General features: G+C 39.4%; 1 protein-coding gene across 3 annotated transcripts in view; it reads right to left on the bottom strand.

Moving 5' to 3' along the window:
• The window catches only part of PPA2 (pyrophosphatase (inorganic) 2), a 38,303-nt gene that overhangs the window by 17,735 nt on the left and 1,494 nt on the right, over positions 1 to 19,074 (bottom strand). The window contains exons 1-7 of one of the 3 annotated variants that reach the window (XM_026847525.1): positions 18,835 to 18,898; positions 17,299 to 17,363; positions 15,549 to 15,593; positions 8,301 to 8,354; positions 5,691 to 5,810; positions 3,252 to 3,338; positions 1,849 to 1,975 (exon numbers count right to left, since the gene is read on the bottom strand). In XM_026847525.1, coding sequence (XP_026703326.1) covers positions 1,849 to 1,975; positions 3,252 to 3,338; positions 5,691 to 5,810; positions 8,301 to 8,342 — 376 coding nt within the window. In that variant the 5' untranslated portion in view covers positions 8,343 to 8,354; positions 15,549 to 15,593; positions 17,299 to 17,363; positions 18,835 to 18,898. Of the gene's footprint in view, positions 1 to 1,848; positions 1,976 to 3,251; positions 3,339 to 5,690; positions 5,811 to 8,300; positions 8,355 to 10,063; positions 10,123 to 15,548; positions 15,594 to 17,298; positions 17,364 to 18,834; positions 18,899 to 19,074 lie in introns of those variants that run through there. The other 2 variants (XM_026847524.1, XM_026847523.1) reach the window with 2 other exon arrangements.

Genomic DNA, 19,074 nt, shown 5'->3' with positions numbered 1-19,074 from the left:
CTTTCCTTTTGTAAATCCTGGACTGCAACTCCAATCCCAAAGGGAAATCATATTAAACTGGATAAGCATTTCTGCACTTCTCTGAATCTCAGAAAGACAGTTCTCTTAAGTTTTTATTATTTCTTCTATTCTTATTATTTTTTCTTATTTTTCTTCTATTCCCTGATAAGAAAAGGATACACACAGTAATCAACTACAGGCAATGGTTTGCCCTTTTTTTGTTTGTTTGTTTAAACAAGTCTAAAAATCTTACTCCCCTCTCAAACAAACTAAAGCTGTAACACAGCTGACAAATCAGTCATCACTTGAAAAAATGAAACAAAACCAAACTAGAGGGCTTTCAATTAGAACTACTTAACCCGGTGGCATAAACTAACCTAGTTTTGCCCCTACTTAGTGGACTCCTTTTCAATTCTCTCACCCATTTTTCTGATTAAACTCTCAGATAAATTGTTAAGGAAAAAACGTAAGAATTAAACAGAACAGTGTATAGAAATAAAGTGCTAATTACTTGTCTTTTAACTACTGACACTTATATTGCATATCACTGCACATTATAGAGAGGTTTAAATTGACTCTAACATTAACAGCAAACTATTACTTACTATTTCCTTAAGCTCTAACTGTCAAAGTAGTTAAAGAGTCATAAACACTACAAAGTAATTCATCTGCCCAATGATTTTAATCAGCATCAACCCAAGAGTTTCCTTTTCCTCATTTCCTCTTCTCCCCTTCTTTCCCCACAAGCCAAGTATTCTCCATGTGAAAGCAACCTGCAAGAAAACTGAGAATGAAGGGCCAGTGCAGTGATATACTTACTTTACATTCAGAAACCCAGAAAAAGCCTCAATAGCTGAGAAACATAATTCCTTAAAAAGCTACTGGATAGCCCTATTCCTACAGGAAGGCCACTCTGTGCCATGGTACTCCCCAACAACAATGAACAGTATCTAATTGTACATACCTGACAGCATATATGTTTTTTGGCCTCGTAACAACCACTGAGACAAAACCTCCTCACTTAATTCTGTTGGCTCACAGTAACACTGCATTTGAGGAAGTGAACCTCCGTTTACCCAGAGAAAAGCTGAACTTTTCCTGTGCTATAAAAACCTAACTCCCTGCAGTTTTAACACATCTGCATCATCTTCTTATTGAACAGTCTGCAAGCAGAATTATACCTCACGTGCTATTCACACTGACACATTTTAGTACTTGAATTCCATCTGGATACCAGAAGCATGGTCAAGGAGAACAAGTCTGGACAGGGTATGTCCCCCTGCACAGCTACCCATCACCAAGGCTGATACTAGGGTGAGCTGCATTAGTAGTAGTTTACTTTTCAAATTTTCAAGCTAAAAGGTTCAAGCTAATTGTTCATACTAGGCAACAAACTCCGGAAGTAACCCAGTTACAAGTGACAAAATATTGAAAAGGTACAGCCCTTTTCAAAATGCAACACAATGCCTACAAACATAAAAGGAACAAACACTTTCAAGAAGGAAAATAGCAGTGTGCTACATAATCTGAGTGGGTAAATATGCACTATTACACAGGAGATAACCCTGTAATTTTAAGAGGTCATTTTCTAAGGCAGTTATGTTTCAGAAGTCAAAAGATTTTCTGCATGACAGGTCCTCTTGAAAAATCCAAGTATCAAAAGCTTAGTGTGAAAGCACGTATGTCCTCCTTGAAGGAAGCACCCAATTTAAACAACAACAAAACAATAAAGAAGTCTTGGCCTTTCCACTGTCTGCCTCTTCTTGTCTTGAGTGGCCTAAACTCTGGTACCATTCTACTGTGCAAGTTGCTGACATAACTTGCATTAAGAAAGATAAAAATACTTGCCATGGATTTTCTGGGCTTCTGGGTCATCCACGCTTATTGCAATTATCTTCCAATCTGTCTCTCCTTCATCAACAAGAGCTAAAACACCCAAGACCTTCACCTGAACAATCTCACCAGAAGAACGAATCTGAAAGAGAACACAATCTCACAAAAATTTGGAAAACAGTCCAGAGAATTTTTCTTTTTTACCTTACAGACACAACACTTTTATTACATTTTTGACCAGCAGGTAACAGAATTGCAAGATACTTCTGTAAAACCAGTACACAGTTATTTAACATTACTAGCCTTTCTACCACCATTGCTATTCTTCAACTCTCCATTCTCCAGTCAACATTTATTTAAGCAGAGAAGCCAGAAAATTTTTTTCTTCTCTTCTACCCCACTTCCCACACAACTTCTTGATCTTCACAACAAACTGCAAATCAGAAGCATCTCATACACATTTTTTAACTCTTTCTTGCCTCTTGACTCTCTACTTTTACAACTTCTGATCGTCACCTATCTCATGCTGTTCCTTCCTTTAGACTCCAATATACACACCTGCCTTCCCCAAAAATATGAGCACAAATCTTTTTTTGCATTTTCTTGGGAACCTTCTCCCTACCAACTAATATTCCCTTTAAAACTCTTTCTGGATCTCTTGAAATTCAGCTTTAGCTACCCTTCCTCAAATAAAACCACCTTTACTGAGGCCACCAACTAAATTTTCCTTTACCTAAAATATCCCAACAGATCCTCTTCTAAACTCATCCATTTCATAACCCTATCATAACCATGGAGGATTGCTTCATTCTTTGCTGTCTCCAGATATGTAGAATTTTTTTCAGTGAGCTAAAACTTTTCCCTATACCTACTAGCAGTGCTTGCTGCACCTCTTCTTCATCCATTCACTCCATATCTCATAACTCTGGAATACTGCAACAGGTTCCTGTCTTCTCCGCTAGAGAACAGGGATCTACTTCTGTTTGCACTCATGAGAAAACTCAAACTTACCTCCTTTGTGGGTCTGATCTTGTAATTTAAGTACAATGCTGCCATACTTCCTCATCTTTCAGAAACCTGTTCCCAGGTCCCGTACTACTAACGGGGAAAAAAGAAAGAAATCTTTTCCTTTCCCCAGAATTTTACCCCCCGCCTCCTCCACCCAGAATTCACTGTCCAATCACAGAACTTCAGGGTGGTGTTCACCTCTTTTCCCTCTTATCCAGTACACAGACTTTACCAAATCTTGCTTTTTCTTCTTTTTTAAAACCACACAATTTCCTTACCTATTACCTCCTCAGATCCTCTATTCATACTTTTGTGACCCCCTTAAACTATTACCAGCTTCTCCTCCAAAAGTTGTTACCAAATTATTAAATTAACCTTAATAAATTAAATTAATCCTGATAAAGACAAACCTTTGAACCTATTTCACAAACATCAATAGGATCATTATCCCCACAGCATCCTGTAATGTTATCTGTATGGTTTGGATCTTCCCAGGTCTGTCAAAGGAAAAAGAATTATCAGTTACCAGTTGATCTGCAATTACAATTCATCCAACCTCTAAATTACTAAGATAAATAAAAACACCAATAAAAACATCAGCTTTCTGAGAACAAGCTTGCTCAATGGAAAAGAAAAAACAAATAAACAGCCTGACTGACGCTGCATAACTCACCCTCATACTCAGGACAAGTAACATGAAGATTACTGAGGACAAAACAAAAATATTAACTGCATTCATGATTCAACAGATACCTTAATCACTGCAGTGGTTAGGGTATCAGAGGACCCTGAATGAGTATTTTTCTGGTTATTAGTGGTTGTGGGATTAAGCTAGGACATCATACCATTACATTCTTATACTCTTTAAATACTATGGCACTAACATAAGTTGTTTTCAAAAACATCTATGCTTTGAGCTAACCAAGCTCCTACGTATGGATTTGTCAGAACTCAATTAGCTTTTTTACATTTTTAGATTTAGGTATGAAATATTTCTGAGTATTTTGAGATGTGTACATTCCCAAGAACAGCCAGCAGTTTAAGACCAAAGAAGCTTCTCCAGGAGGCATGTTCATGCCCTGCTCCGAGCTCTGTACAACCAAGGAATCATAGCCAAGTTAACTTAATTACTTGACCAGTACTTGTTCTGTCTCTTACTGGCTAGTAATGAGTAACTTGTTCTGAACTGGAGAAGTTTCCCTGGTAATAATTTTGAGTCCAATAAAGTTTTGTTGAAACAGTGTTAGAAAACTTTTCTTCGAGGAAGCTCTATGAGCTCCTGCTGTCCATGGTCAAACCTCCACCTCAAACTTGGTTTTGAGAGTTTGACTGATATTAAAAGGCAAAACAGTGAAAAGCAAATGCTCAGGTGTTTAAGTAGCAGAATCATTACCAAAAAATTGCTGAAGTGGAGCCAAGAGAGGATTTCAACTTAGAACTTATTTTTCCAATACTCTTCCAAAGTGCTTTTTATTTAAGGCTGCATTATACCAGTACTATTCTCCTGCCCAGCTGCACCCCTCCACCTGTAGGTTAGAAGGAAAGCTCGCTAGGAATGGTATTGTCCTCTGGACAGTATAGCAACTCCTGCAATAATGATAGTCCTACTGTTATTTTTTTATGCTGTGGAACAGAGAAGAAAACAGCAGCCACAAATACATAGCTTTAAGTTATATACTAAGGTTGAACCTCTGGCAACTGCTGATCCTGATGAAAAGCCTTCTTGTGATAATGGAGGCACTGAGCTGGATTTTGTTTGTTACAGTGGCTAGTAGGAATCTGGAGTATCATCTAGATGTCAACAAATGGAGGTTTAATGATCCAACTGGTATTTTGAGTTATTGCAGAAAATAAAAATGACAATTATCTCCAGCCCTCTTGGACTCACAAGGCAACAAGGGAAGCTGAACGCTTCTCCTGGGGAAAGTGTCATCAGTCCAAAATAATGCACTTTGTGAAGAAAAATGTTCAAATGTTTAGTTTTTGCTTTGTACTAAGGCACACATGAATTTCAAAACACTAAATGGAACTGCTGGTTTCCAACTATACCTACATGGAAACTTTGTCTACTGAGACTGCTGACTGGTAAGAACTTCATTGCTATACTCCAGCACCTGCTTCTTCACGGATGAAATAAACAAGCAGATTTTCAGGAGTTAACTTTAAGTGTAAAGAAAATAGATCATTCTTTCCTAGCTCCATCATGTTCTTTTTTTAAGTACTTATTAAAATACTAATTTAAGTCCAATTTGTTGTTCACGGAAATGAATAAAGTTTAAAACTTTTCATTATGCTCAAAATTTCAGTCATTAGTTGGGCTTTTTCAAGGCTCAAAGTTTTGAATGTGTCATCATCAGTAAAGTCTCACAGTTCAGAGAAAAGTTAGCAGTTGAGGTTTAATCTAAAAAAGAGCAGTCCTTGTGTTCCTCTTTGTTAAAGATATTTAAGAAATCCCAATTAAAATTTATGCTACAACACATGGAAATCCTATATTAGTTTTTTTAAAAAATGTCTTGTTAAGCAGAAAGGGCTACTTGACAAAGTATTCTTGAATAGCAGACCATGACAGTTTAATTCTTTCACTACAGCAGAGAGACACAGACTAAAGATCTGAGATTTCATGATCATTTAACTCTTTCCTGAAACACAACGCATCCTTACACCCACACCCAAATTCTGATCAAAATTTATGGATACAATAAAGCTCAACATAAAAAAATCCTAATTTACAAATGTATCAAAGAGAAACATCCCTCCTGCAACTGATTTGCATTCAGGTAGTATCCAAGATTTACAAGGCAATTTACAAAGAAGATAGAAAACTTTCACCATTATAACAAAAATGTTACCTGTGGGAGGGCACCATAATTCCATATATAACCCTTGTGAGGAAAGATATTTGCCACATATCGAAGCTTGCCTTTCTTTATATCTTGTTTAATGGGATTCAACGGCTCCTCAGTGGCAATCTAAGCAGATCATGAAAAAGAGAGAGAGAGAGAGAGAGAGAAAGAGATGGTGAAATGGAAAGCAATTCATTCTGTACCCAACCAGTTAGAAAGATCCATCTGGGAGCATGTGCTTGTGGTTTGAGAAGTATTAAAAGTACGATGGCCTCACTCTAAATCTCAAGGGTCATGTTCAAAAAGCAGCTTATTAAGGTTTTAAATAACGTTGTGAAGTATGCAAGAAAAAATGAATCTAGAAGAGAAAGTCATAAATTTATAAGGAGACTGTCATAGTCAAACATAAATACTGGAAGAACTTAAGTTAGAAGCTCTTGCACTTTATAGTACAAGCTCAACAGACATGCAAATAGTGGCCCAAGTTCTTCTGACAACAGGAGCTTTGACAGCAAAAGCAGAAGTGTTTAACCTTCTTCTCAGCCTCTGTTCATTGCTCTCCTGTTGACTACATCTCTTTTCTCCATCACCTCTCAGCACACAAATGCTTTTTCACAAGCACAAGTTCTGCATAGTCACCAAATGCCGACTTAACACAGATTTGGAACAAGTTAAGCCACTGTTAGAAGAAAGCATTCTTCTTCCCAAAGAAGCACTCACAGAAGGACTAAACTAATGAAAGCTGAACAGTTTATTATTGTCATCCTCCCCAAAAGCTCAAATACAAACCCACTGCCATGTGAGTTACCTACCACACACCAGCTAATTCACCGTGACCATCTTTGTGACATGCCACACCACAATCCAATCCATGTTAGCTTGGCTCCTGTTTACAAACACTCATCTGAACGGCTTCGCATTTGTTACCGACTCGGTGGTTACACTGACTCAGGCAGTACACAGCTTGTGTGCCTAAGCACACACCTCTTACCCTATACTTGTTTTACAACATCCTTGTAATTTACCTAAAGCACCACCACCAAAGCCATCTCCAAGAAATTCCACCTTTTTGAACCACGCCAAACTGTCAACAGCATGAACTTATTCCACAGGTAAACCCTCCCCAAGAACTGAGATCAAGGTTCATGTATTTCTGGTTTCACGCTTGATTCTACCTGCTTTTGGTGCTAACTTAACAATGGAGACCTCAAACAGGCCACTTGGGACTTTGACAGAAGCAGAGTTCAGCAACACTTTTTCTTGATGTAAACCAGGACAAAGAGAAGTAACTAACAACAGCAGACAAAAGTTTCAGGAAAAGCACCTTCAGTAAAAGCAAGGGAAGAACAACTGAAATACAACAAACTGATGAGCAGGAGATCTGGTACTGGGGATGTAAGAGTGAGAAACATTCATCCTAAGGCAAGGTTTAATATTCTAGCCTCCATACCATGTGAGGGAATCTCAGCACAGAGATGCAGACAAGATTTGGTATTAGCACCTTAACACAGTCTGGACTGAAGGGCTGCCAAGACAACTGCCTTAACGATTAATGAAGGAAATTTCAAGTATATGAAAAGTTACAGATTAGAGAACCACATTCAGTCTCCTCTATCAATCAAGAAAAGCTAAACCCACCAATTTCTGAACCTATGAAGACAACAAATGTTTCTGCCCTTGACATAACGTGCCGAGAGAAGGGGAGGAAGAGCGACCTAAGCTTTACGCAAACAGTTCAAATAGCATTGTCAAAGTGAAACTCTGCAAAAGAGAACCCAGCTTCCACAATAAATCATCATCTTAAAATACAAGGTAAATCTCCAAAGTAACCCTGCTTGTGGAGTAACAACTGTGGTGGTAAACACAGTTCAAATGATTTTCTAGCATCAGGGAAAGGAGAAAATAAAATCGTGAAAAAACAGGCTGGGGAGGTTCTTTGATGTTACTTTTAATAATCAAAATAGTTAACAGCTCAACCACAAACTTCCTCAAAAGCATCTGGGAAGCATCCGTAAAATTAATACAAATGTTCAGGAAGGTAGGATATATCCTGGTGAGATCTGTTGTTTCACAAACACTACATTATTCACCTTCTCTATTGTAACTGCAGAGGAACAACCCACTAGGCTCTACTTTTAAAATAATTTCCCTACAGGAGTAGGTACTTTCAATCAGTGAGGTCCCCAAGTATTTTTTCTGTCACAAGGAAATGCTTTTTAAACTTGCAACTCCTCAGGATTTGGCCTAGCACACTATACAGTGGAAATGAAAAGAACTAAATTCTGAGTGGAATGCTCTATGAGCAAGCAAGAGTAAAATTAAACGTTGGACAATGTCCTGCAAGCCAGTACTCTAGGACTGTGTAGTGCAGGTATGCTGCACTCTGCAGTCAGAGGGCTGTCAATAAGCCATGCTCACCTGCAGAAGGAAAACAAAATTAGAACCTTAACGTTTGTTATAATCGCAAGGAAAGTGTCCATATGCACAACTTCAAATTAATTTAACAGAGAAAATTTTATGTATAGAGTAATCCACACTCTGATTAAACTGACTGCTGAAAGCAACCGCATTGTCATAACTTTCATAAATACCTATATAATATTTTTTCTTAATTACCTCCATTTTTGCATTTGTCCAACGAGGCACTTCTACAATCATATTAAACAGGACCTGAAACATAAAATGACAGAACTGAAGACAAAATCCACTTGTCAATTAGTATTTTACAATAAGACAAATTCTGTCCTCTGTATTCAGCATCAACATATATAACATCCTTCTGTTCCAGCTCCTTTATGTTAAGTACAAGTCATTAAGTGCCACACAGTGATATTCAGCCCCCTTGATTCAACATTTTCCCACCCCACCCCATTGAAAACGTGAACAACTACAAATAGTGGAAATCCACATGATGTTTTTTATTCCTGTATCAATATTACTCTTCACAAAATATTCAGACAGTCAATGGAATGATCTGCCACAAGGCAGGGGTTCAGTCTACTAGTCAAAGAGGATTGGACATTTCTACAGTACATAGTTAGCTTCCCTCAAGCACTGGAAAGGATGATGCTTGTTTTTTTTCCCCCTGAGGACTTATTAATTCAGACCCTCTTTTGCCTCATTCATTTTTTTCAAAACCTATGCAAATGCAACAATCACCAACATTTCTGATTCTCAGTCAAATCTGCTTGAAGTAAGGCAAAATGAATCCAAAAGTGATGGCAGAGGAAGACATGGACCCAGATAACCTCATGTTTGTGTTAGCCTTCTTCCTAAAAAAACCAAACTGAAAGTTGTTTTAAGAAAGGGGGTGTGGGGCAATAATCTTAACACACGTAAACTCTCACGTTTTTAGAAGAAAAATAAGTTATCTATGTCCTTCTTGCTGAGGAGGTTAAAGTGACGTTTTCCAGAGAAAAACCGTGTAATTGCCATAAGGTTTTCTCTTCTGAAGCTGTCAGAGTTAGGCACTACCAAGGAGTAAATTATTAACTGAAATGGGTGACTAGACCAAATCACCCAGATACGTCTACAACTTGTTTTCTCCTAGTTTACTAACATAATCTCAAAATATCACATTGCCTGGGACATCTCTTCACAGCCAAAGAAAACTCACATTGGTATCAAAAATCGCAACAGTTCAGTGTTTTTGCAGAGATTTGTAGGAAAAAAATATATAGTTAACCTAGATGAAGATTTACACTGACTCTTTAACTACACTGCAGTTAAGGCTCAGGCAGACCAATATTCGTATTTTTGCCCCTTGTATCCTGCAGCTCCAACAAACAAATACCATTACTGAGGTCAATACAACAGTCTGATTAAAGTAATTCCAGTGGTTCTATGATCTCCTTCCCAAACAAACCTGGAATATGGAAAGTAAGAAAGCAATGGAAAACCCCAGCTGTCACTCAGCGTTTCTCCCATGACAGCAAATTCCCGGCAAATTTACATTCAATTTGCCATCCATAAGTACCATGCCCATAATGCAATCAGTGGCATGTCAGATAGAATCACTTTCCCCAATCAGATCATAACCAAACAAAACAATTAAAAAAAAAAAAAAAAAAAGAGAAAGGTGCTTCAGATCAGTTTCATAAAGTACATCTTACATACATAAGAACAGCTCAAACAGAGAAGTAATCAGAAAGAGAGCTCAAAGATGTCAACACTAAGGAAGCAGAAGAAAGCAACATACATGCAGCAGCAGGTAAGGGAAAGATTGGAAAACAGCCAAATAAAGTCTGCACATCCATCTGGGAAACACTTGGAAAAAAGAAATACACAGCATGAGAGCCAGTGCTGACAAGCAACTCTTAGGGAACTGCCAAGCAGGTCAAGGAATTGTTCTGACTGGTAGCTACAGGCAGAAAACTTACAAGTACTCCTGGAACTATACATAATGTCTTCCCCTCCACCACAGTCCTGTATTTTTGTTGTTTAGATGTCACTGTATGTCTTCCTGACCTTGCCTAATACAATGGCTTCAGCAGCCTGTAAATCTTGGGTTTGAGCTTTAATTGGTCAAGAGTTATTCCAGGTCTTTAACAAAACAGCTCTCAGGGCTGGACAACAATTGGACTGAAATGAATACAATGCTGCTCTCAAAAACAACAACAACAAAAAAAACCCCACTTGGATTTAACTCAGCTCTAAGACCAGGTCCTCATAACTTGTGGTATCAATCAAATGTGAATTGTCAAGAGTCTTAAATGTGACAGCCTGACAGATTAATCTGTATGCAAAAAAATCCCCGAAAGTACTCTGTCTAATGCTAAGCTGCCACAAGCATTTACAAGAGATTAATAACTTCATGCAGTGCTTACATTTAAAAATAAAAAGTTTTATTTATAGGGCAATCACTTTTTCACAGTGATGAGACAGGATTCACTAGTGTGGAAAGTAGAGCACATACTAGATAATTTGACAGATAGACAGATATATACTCCTCTGTTTTTTTAGGGTTTTTTTCTTCCTCTTTCCTACCCCGTTTCCCTCTTTATCTAAATATCATGCAGGAATTTTTCCATCACTCTTATCTTCCCAGACCAAGCACCTATTCCTTCTAACCACTTGAAAGTTCTTCCCTATCCCTTGCTGCAAAACCATGCCTACCTCAGCTGCAAACAGAAATGCAAGTGTCAGACACCACCTGTCTTCAGAGATTACTATCTGCATATGCCATTCAGTGGTTAGTTTTGGATAGTGAATGCATCTGATAATTAATATTTTTATTTTAAATCACTACACCCAAAAATTCCACCTCACCAAACTCCCAAATGAGCACTTCTACCCCCTTCATGCAATGGTGAGAACATTTCAACATTCCATTTGACACACCTTCCAGTGATAGAAAAAAGATCTCACATGAAATGAAAACTTACTTTGGGAAGTTTACCATTTAACTGCCTTAGTTTGACAGCAGTCAACTGGTCTGCCTATGAGATTGCTGCTTGCTGCAGTCCAAACTTAATCCAACTCTGCAAGCACCTAATGTAGAAGGGGCTCCACTTCATGACAGCAGACTGTTCAACAGGCCAGATGGAGTAGTTCCTATAGGCTAGCCTCACGACAGCTCTGCTGGCTGATGGTTTCTTCAGGACAGTCTCCTGGAGCATGCAAGAAGAGAGGGGGAAACCGTTTCCTAGATTCAGAAAAAGGGACAGAACCCATCTGCTAGGGAAGTGACCTGACTGAGCCCAAGAGGAATTTTCAATCCAGGTTATTAAGCAGCTTGTTTGACTTTGGGTTAATGTGAACACAAGACAGACATACGTACTTATGGCTCTAGTATACCTTGAAAAGGTGATGGGAAAAAAAAAAATCCATTTGCTCAGAGTAGTCAAAAGTGCATTTCCTAAGTCCTAAAACTGAATACAAAAATCAGCAGAAAATTACATCAGAAGGAGCAACCAGTACATTTAAACGATATCCTTTATTTCCTAAGAACTGCATGATAACTACATTACATGGGAACTCACATAGGATGTAAATAAATGTTTGCTTTATCTGGGTGTTTTCTTTAGTACTGGCTGGCAATTCACTACATTTCATTTCAGTTGAACATCATTTTAAATGTATCATGATATCGTGTTTACCGAGACAAGCAGAAGCGTCTCTCACACAGAGAACAGGAACAGTTTTTGTTTTCTGAAATAAGAAAACAAAACCAGAAAAATAAAAAAGATACACAAATATACTTCAACATACTTATTCAGCAAATGTTGAGAAAAGCAAGGAAAATACAGACTGTCGTACCCAGGTAAACCGTGAGTCAGAGTTCTCTCCATTAAGACTGATGGGCAAAAACAACTGCTAGCTCTGGCTTCTTACAGAAGATACCTCATTTTGATCAGGGCTTGTTATTACAAACCTCAATATCACAGGAAGAAAAAAAAAAATTAAAAAGCATATTCGTGACACTATTTTTACAACCTACCCTTCTGGACTCACTCGCATACATCCTTCTCAGAAACAATTCTTCCTTACTGTCCTGGTTCAGCTAAGATAGAGTCAAGTTTTCCCCAGCAGAGAGAGAGGGGGAAGGGATCTCCAGACGGGTTATTCATACCATGCTGATGTCAGGTCCAGGGGCGGAACCTTTTCCTTGCTCTTTGGCAGGCTCGATGGGGAACCTTTCTTTCCGTAAACCAGCTAGCGGTATTTCTCTGTATATCGTTTGTCTTGTTCACTGTTATTGCCGTTTATTGTTGTTACCATTGATACTGTTGTTGTTCAGATTGTTCTATCACACTGTTGTATTAAATTTCTTGTTATTTTAGCCAGGGTCTGTGTCTAACTTCCAGCCCGACCGGCGCGGGTGGGGGAGGGGCAACAGCAACATGCTCTCCGATTCCAGTAAGGCTTAAACCTGCACACTTACCTAACTTTCCCTTTCTTGTTCAACTATTTCCTTTCCCAGTCTTCCAAAGTTCCTTCGTAGGAGCATGTGAGGGGAGGGTTTTGAACAGGTATGATTTTGCCCAGAAGTTGCAACATTTAATGCTCAACTCTGAAGGTTCAGCTAAGTTGAAGCAGAAATGGAGCAACCAATGCAGAGCAAGGAAGGGGACAGAAAAATAAAGAGAGGAACAAAAACTCAATATAATTTCATAAAATGACAAACCACCACTTTTTAAGGCCTGATTGCCATCCACCATCACTCCTGCATGACAGGGAGAAGAGATATGCTAAAGGTTACAATTACCTTAATCATTTTTGTAGCTGAGTGGTTAAAATAAAGCCCTGAAAGCAACAGAGGCAACACTTGGGGGCTTCTTGACCCTTCCTCACTGAGACACACTGAGCTGACAAGACAGAAAGAAGAAAAAGCAGCTGTCATTTCAATTTCTTTTCTGTCTGCTCATTTACACTCTTTCAGGGATTCTCATCAGCCATCAACTGAACATGGCAGCATGCACCTGAGGACTAACGAGAACAAAAAAGATGAGCCACAGTCCAGTAGCACTGTGAACAAAGGACAATGTTTAAAAGGAAAAAAGAAAAAAAGAAAAAAAAAAAGGAAAAAATGAAAGCATAAAGATCAGTTGTCAACAGTTGGCTGCACAGCAAAATTTAATTGAAATTTGGGAAAGTCTAAAATGTTTCAAGAAATGGCTGCACTACTGAGAAAAGTTCATACAGAAACACCATGACGTTTCCCTTAGAACTACAAGCTGAGACTGCAAAACAGCTAACAGACTTGTATGATGTGCATTCTCCTACCCCATGAATGCTGAAAGCTGAAATTTCTCTATTTTGAGACTTGTTTTCCTGGCATCAGGAACACCAAGAACAACTTAAAGTAGATGAGATAGACTGAAGAGACTCATGCAGAATTATCTTCATTTTCCATAGCTAAACTGACATCTGATGAACACCAGTTCAGCATAATTTAACACTCTTAAGAGAGCTTGCCCTTGTCGAAAGTAACAAGTAACTGTCACCCTAAAAGCACAAGTTTTAGAGATGCCACTGTATTTCCAGGGCAAGAGGAACTATCACCTTTGAATTTTGGCCAAATTCAGTGCAAGGATCAACTGAACACCAGGTTTACAATAATAGCCTTTGCATCCCTAGACAACAGTAAGGAGTACAGTGCTTCAAAGGTCTTCAGGAATCAGTACGTGGCATTAAATTCCTCACTGCCCCTTTAACCCCTGATTAAGCCATGCTTTCCCTATACACAAACACACAGGGATGCATTTCTCACTACGTCAAGGTGAGGAGAGCTTCTGAAGAGGCCAGTGTTAAGAAACTGCTTTCCTGAACACAAAGATCCCTCTATTTTCTCTCTTCTCCCCAACGGCCAAACATGATGATGAAAAAGGGTTTTCTAAATTATTTGCATTCTCACATTTCACCATCTAAGACCAAGCATGTTTGCGAAGCCCATAGCCTGCATGTTTGCTTACTTGAATCAGAAGCCCACAAAGACTGGAATGTACCTTTGCCTTTGCTCATTTTCTGTAGTTCTATTAAACTCCAGTCCACAGCTCTCTCATAGCAGGAGTTATGTGAAGCAGCTTTCAGAGTCTACACTGGCCCAGGAAGCAAGAGCTGCTTAGCCTCACTGGCATTTTTTTCCCCCCACTCCACAGATCCAGAGATCAGAAAAAGGGTACTAGAAATGTGATTTTCAGCAAGCTATTATGCTTCCCACTACACAGACAAATGCAGTTTTGAACAGTTTTAGACACTGCATAAAACAGGCTTCGCAACTGGTACTGTCACAGTATTCCTAAGCAGGTAAGAAACAGAACACTTGACTTCCAGCAAGAGCAGTAATTAAGAATTCATGCTGCAAGACAATGATTTCAGAGAAAGGCTACTGGCACGTACTGCTTCTCCTCAATGATTCATCTTTCATGCATGATTCTCTGTCTACTAAATCGTACTTAAACAGGCATCAAGCAACAGGAAATCTAAAAAGCGTTACCTAGGCACTGTAGCTTGAATGAATCACAGGGCAAAGGGAAAGAAAATATATAATGCAGGATTGCATGGGGACTGTTGTACAGAAGAACCAGTGTACCACACACTAATTGCAGAACTATGAGAACCTAGACAGTTAAGACAGTTCTTTCACATCAGATGGGTAGTTACAGTTTTACAGTATGACGGGACAAACAGATATGAGAAGATTGGGACACACACCCACACACCATGGTGTTAAAGAATAGTTTGCTTCATTTTTTTCTTTCACTTTCTTCTACTAAGTTTTAGGTACTCCTACACCAGGGAAAGCACTGCAAAAAGTGCTACATTTTGGAAAAGACACCTGCACAAACATATCTTGTTTCACAGAAAAAGCCTGAGCAGATCTTCCATGGTTTTTTGGGCTTCTGCTAAATCTAACTTCAGTAATGATTAACGCTGAACCATTAGCAGATGTGACTTTTCTCTCTTGGGCTCCCAGATGAGTATCGAAAACAACAGTTCTAAAAAGCAGATACTAAGTCTAATTTCTGCCCTAACATACTTATGATTTCTGAAGTTTTGTATATATACGAAAGATTATCCACAGTCACAGCGTAATGAATATTTCATTAATGGAGATTTTATGGTAAATGTTTCCGAATGCAATAGCAAAAAAGTTAACATATTTATGCTGCAATAGTCATAATGAACTTTTCAAAGACTGGTATAAAAGTCTTTGCCTTTGAGAACATCTTGATGAATAAAAGAATGCTGACATTTCTGGCTCATTCAAAGAGAAGAATATTAAATCCCTTTAAACCTTCTTCTCCTAAAAGACTTGCATTTAAAGATATGCCAACCATATTCAGTGAGAGCAAGTTCACTCTGCAGAACAGTGATGTTGGAAAGGGAATAGTAACAAAAAAAATAAAAGCTTAGCAGTACCTCAGTTCCAGCAGTCTTTGACCTCTTTGCTGGAATCTCTTTATCCTATAGAGGAAGAGTGAAGTAAAGAGTGTACAAAGAAAATTAGAGAGCAATACTGTATTCACATAAATACAGACAACAGTAGTTTTCAATGCAATTGAAACACCCCTTTGTGGGCATAAGGCCTACACTACAACTTTTAGAAGTAAGTACTCAAGTTCTCTTTCATTGTGAAATTATAACCTTCCAGCTGTTAACAGAGGAAGATAAAAATGTACATGGACACAACCGCTTTCTCCCAGCTACTAAAAAATTTAAGCATTAATTTAGGCCTGTCCTCAACTGAAAAACACAGTCATCCTTCTGTTCAGCTGAAAAAGATAAAAAACAAAATAAACAAACAAAACCAGTATGAAAAAATAAGGCTGGAGTTATCCATCACAAAATAAAGTCCACAAAATTTAGACCAGGGAAAGGAAAGAATATAACATACAACTCCTTATGTCCTCTTCCTGAAAAGAAGGCAAAATTAACAGACCTTCACAATAACTCCTTTCTTGCTCCTCCTTCAGGACCCTATATCCTGTGGAATCCTTGCTCACACACCAAAATTAAAGCCTCTCCACACTGATCAGACATCGCTGTACTATAATCTACAGAAAAATCAGAGACTATAATCCACCTCTTCAAACCTTAAACTCTAGATGCAGGGACAGCAAAGCCCCCAGGAAACACGTGATGAAAATACCCATGGCTTTCCCAGCAATAGCACCCACTGAACAGAGCATCTTAGTAATGACTCTCTGAATGAGACTTACCTCTTCCACAAAGCAGCATGCTTAGAGTCTTGCTGATCAAAAAGGTTTCATGCCTATTTTTAATCTCTCAGTTTAAATAATTCAAGACATTGGTTCATTAGTTCAGAAGTCTCATCCTGAACATGTTAGAGCTGCTGACCTTTCTCACCATTCATATCATCCATAGAGACCCAGCAACAAATCAAGAAAACGTCCCAAACCTTCCCAACCTGTTTGTGTAACAAGCATACCATAATAAGCAACCCTAAGTCTAAACCAAAGACTGGCAGTTCCCACTGGTGACACATAAAACAGGCGTTTCATTATTGCTATAATGAAACTCCAGGGAGTGTGGCTAACAAGACGTGAAAGTGCTCAGCTGCACCTCACGCCTTGTAATTCTCCGAAGGTGCGATTACCACTTCTCTCTTGGGCATTACTGTTGGCTTCCAATTATAATGCTCCTTTTGGAAATTTAAAGAAATACACCGTAAGATACATAATCATGTGCTGTACGTCTCCTACTGCAAGGAAACATACACTTTTAATTGCAGATGTAGAAAATTGCCAAATTAAGAAGATTAATAGTAAGAATTAATTCAAGCACACATAAACACAAACCTTAAACACAGAGAAGTAACGTAAGATACAGTGAGGGCTCCCCCTGCCCTAAATCACCTGGAGACTCAGAGACGCCTAGGCTGGTCTACACAGTAATCATCATGTTTCACTGCAAGATACTGAACTCAGCAGAGAAAATTGGGTGGAGTTATTGTGCCTGCATTACATAATAAAACAGCCTGCGTTGAAGTGGTAATTTCTGATACTATACATTTGTCCATTAATTTCTAAAAAACCAAAACAAACAAAAAATAACCAGCGATGGCTTTTAAAAACTGTATTTGTACCTAAAGAATACCAACAAAACTGTTATTTTGAAATTAACTGTAGTTCAAGGCATAAACACATACCTCTTTAGATTCAGCAAACAGTGGAATGTCATGAAATGGCGAAATATATTTACCATCTGCATTCTCTGAAAAACAAAACAAAAAAGTATCATTACAAATCTAAAGATATGCCAGATGTTGGTACTGCTATTGTGCATTACAGAAATGTATGATATATCACAATTATGCATCAGTTAAAACTTTTTCTGAAGTTTAATTCCAAGGACTAAAATATAACCTACGTGTAGGACAAGGAATTTGATTGTTTGACAAGGATTCACTGGAATCATAATCATTGCTTTAGTATTCAATACGACACTTTTCTTCTAACTACCTGTCAATATAAGCTCCATAAAGATGACGGAGGAAAAAATACCAGGGGAACCTCATTTCCATGAATTATCAGTGAATTCATCTGGGTTTCTAGCAATGCTGCTGCCCTTGTGACTTCACTGTATCTCTAATAAACTAAGTTTTATGACTACAAAGAGAAAATCCTCCAACATAGTAGGCCAAAGTATTACCAAAAGAATAAGTGAGGAATGTGACAATTGTTCAGGCCCTAGACATGAAACACCACATCTCAAAACCAGCAGAAATTGACATTAACTTAAAGGGGGTCCGGTTTGCACCTCAGCCTTGCTCCCACTGTAGAAAGGAGCAAAATTCATTGTTGATGTTTAAGCTTTTCAAACTACTCAGAAATTTTTCAATATACTAAAAGCCCAAGTACTGCATCAAAACAGAAACATCAACAAAAACATAAGGTGCTAACACAAATCCCAAGGAACTTCTCCTCTGCTAAGCCCTAATCACAGTAAAGGAAAAAGCATACAAGGGACTTCATTTAGCTTTGGACTGCACTTTGACCACCTCTGCAAAGGGTAAATGGTAGTTGGTTTTGCAACTCCTCGAAGCCTCCCAGACGCTCCTCCCAAAAAAACAAAGTTTAGTAGTAGGCTGCTTATTCCCACTAACTAAAGTGATTTTCTCTAGATGAGATCCTGCACTGGCAGTCCCCTGGGGACTGAGCACAAGGCATCTCTGGCACAGTACCGGTGACAGGGTACAGAACGCCTCATTCGCTTCTCTCACACCACCAGACGTCAGCATTAACTGCTTGTAAGTCAACAGACCAAAACTGTACAAAACCATGGCTAGAGAAGTGGCATACAAACAAACAACGTTACTATTAAAATGCGTAATACTGAGACTGCACGCCATCAGCTCTCAGTGGGTTTGGAGAAGCCTCCTGGAGCTCTGCCCATGCCCTTCTGGTGCCTCTTGCTGCTGCTGGCCCCACAGGCCCCTCAGGATTGAGGCCCCGTGTTTTGGACGCCAGCCTCCCCTCACCGTGACGTTTCTGGAGAGAGGGCTGGCCTCGTCCCAGGTGACAGGCCATGCTCCCCGTGGGCAATCATACCGCAGAGGTGAGATGAGGCAAGGGTCCCAAGGCTGTCCTCGGGGTCCCTGAGTACCCCGTGGCCTCTGCACCCAGGCTGCCACAACACCGCACCGCGGCAGCGCGTCAACCCCGCAGCCCCAGCACCTCCTCACCCTCCAGAGGCCTTTGCAAGGGCTGATGACGGGCACGGCTGTGCCGCGCACACCAGGCCCAGCATCCCCTCCAAAAAGGCCATCTGCCAGGAAACCCCCTCACACTCGCCACAAAAGAACGCCCCCCTGGAGTTGAAGGCGGGAGCTCAGGGGCGACAACTCAACCAGCCCGAGGGACCTCGGCGGGAGCGGGCAGCCGCTACCGCCGCCTCTCCCCACCGTACCCCCCGCGAGGCGGGG

The sequence above is a fragment of the Athene cunicularia genome (genome assembly GCF_003259725.1).
Source record: "Athene cunicularia isolate RWA chromosome 4 unlocalized genomic scaffold, athCun1 chr4_part2, whole genome shotgun sequence".
Classification (NCBI taxonomy): domain Eukaryota; kingdom Metazoa; phylum Chordata; class Aves; order Strigiformes; family Strigidae; genus Athene; species Athene cunicularia.
This window is presented reverse-complemented; position numbering and strand designations above follow the sequence as displayed.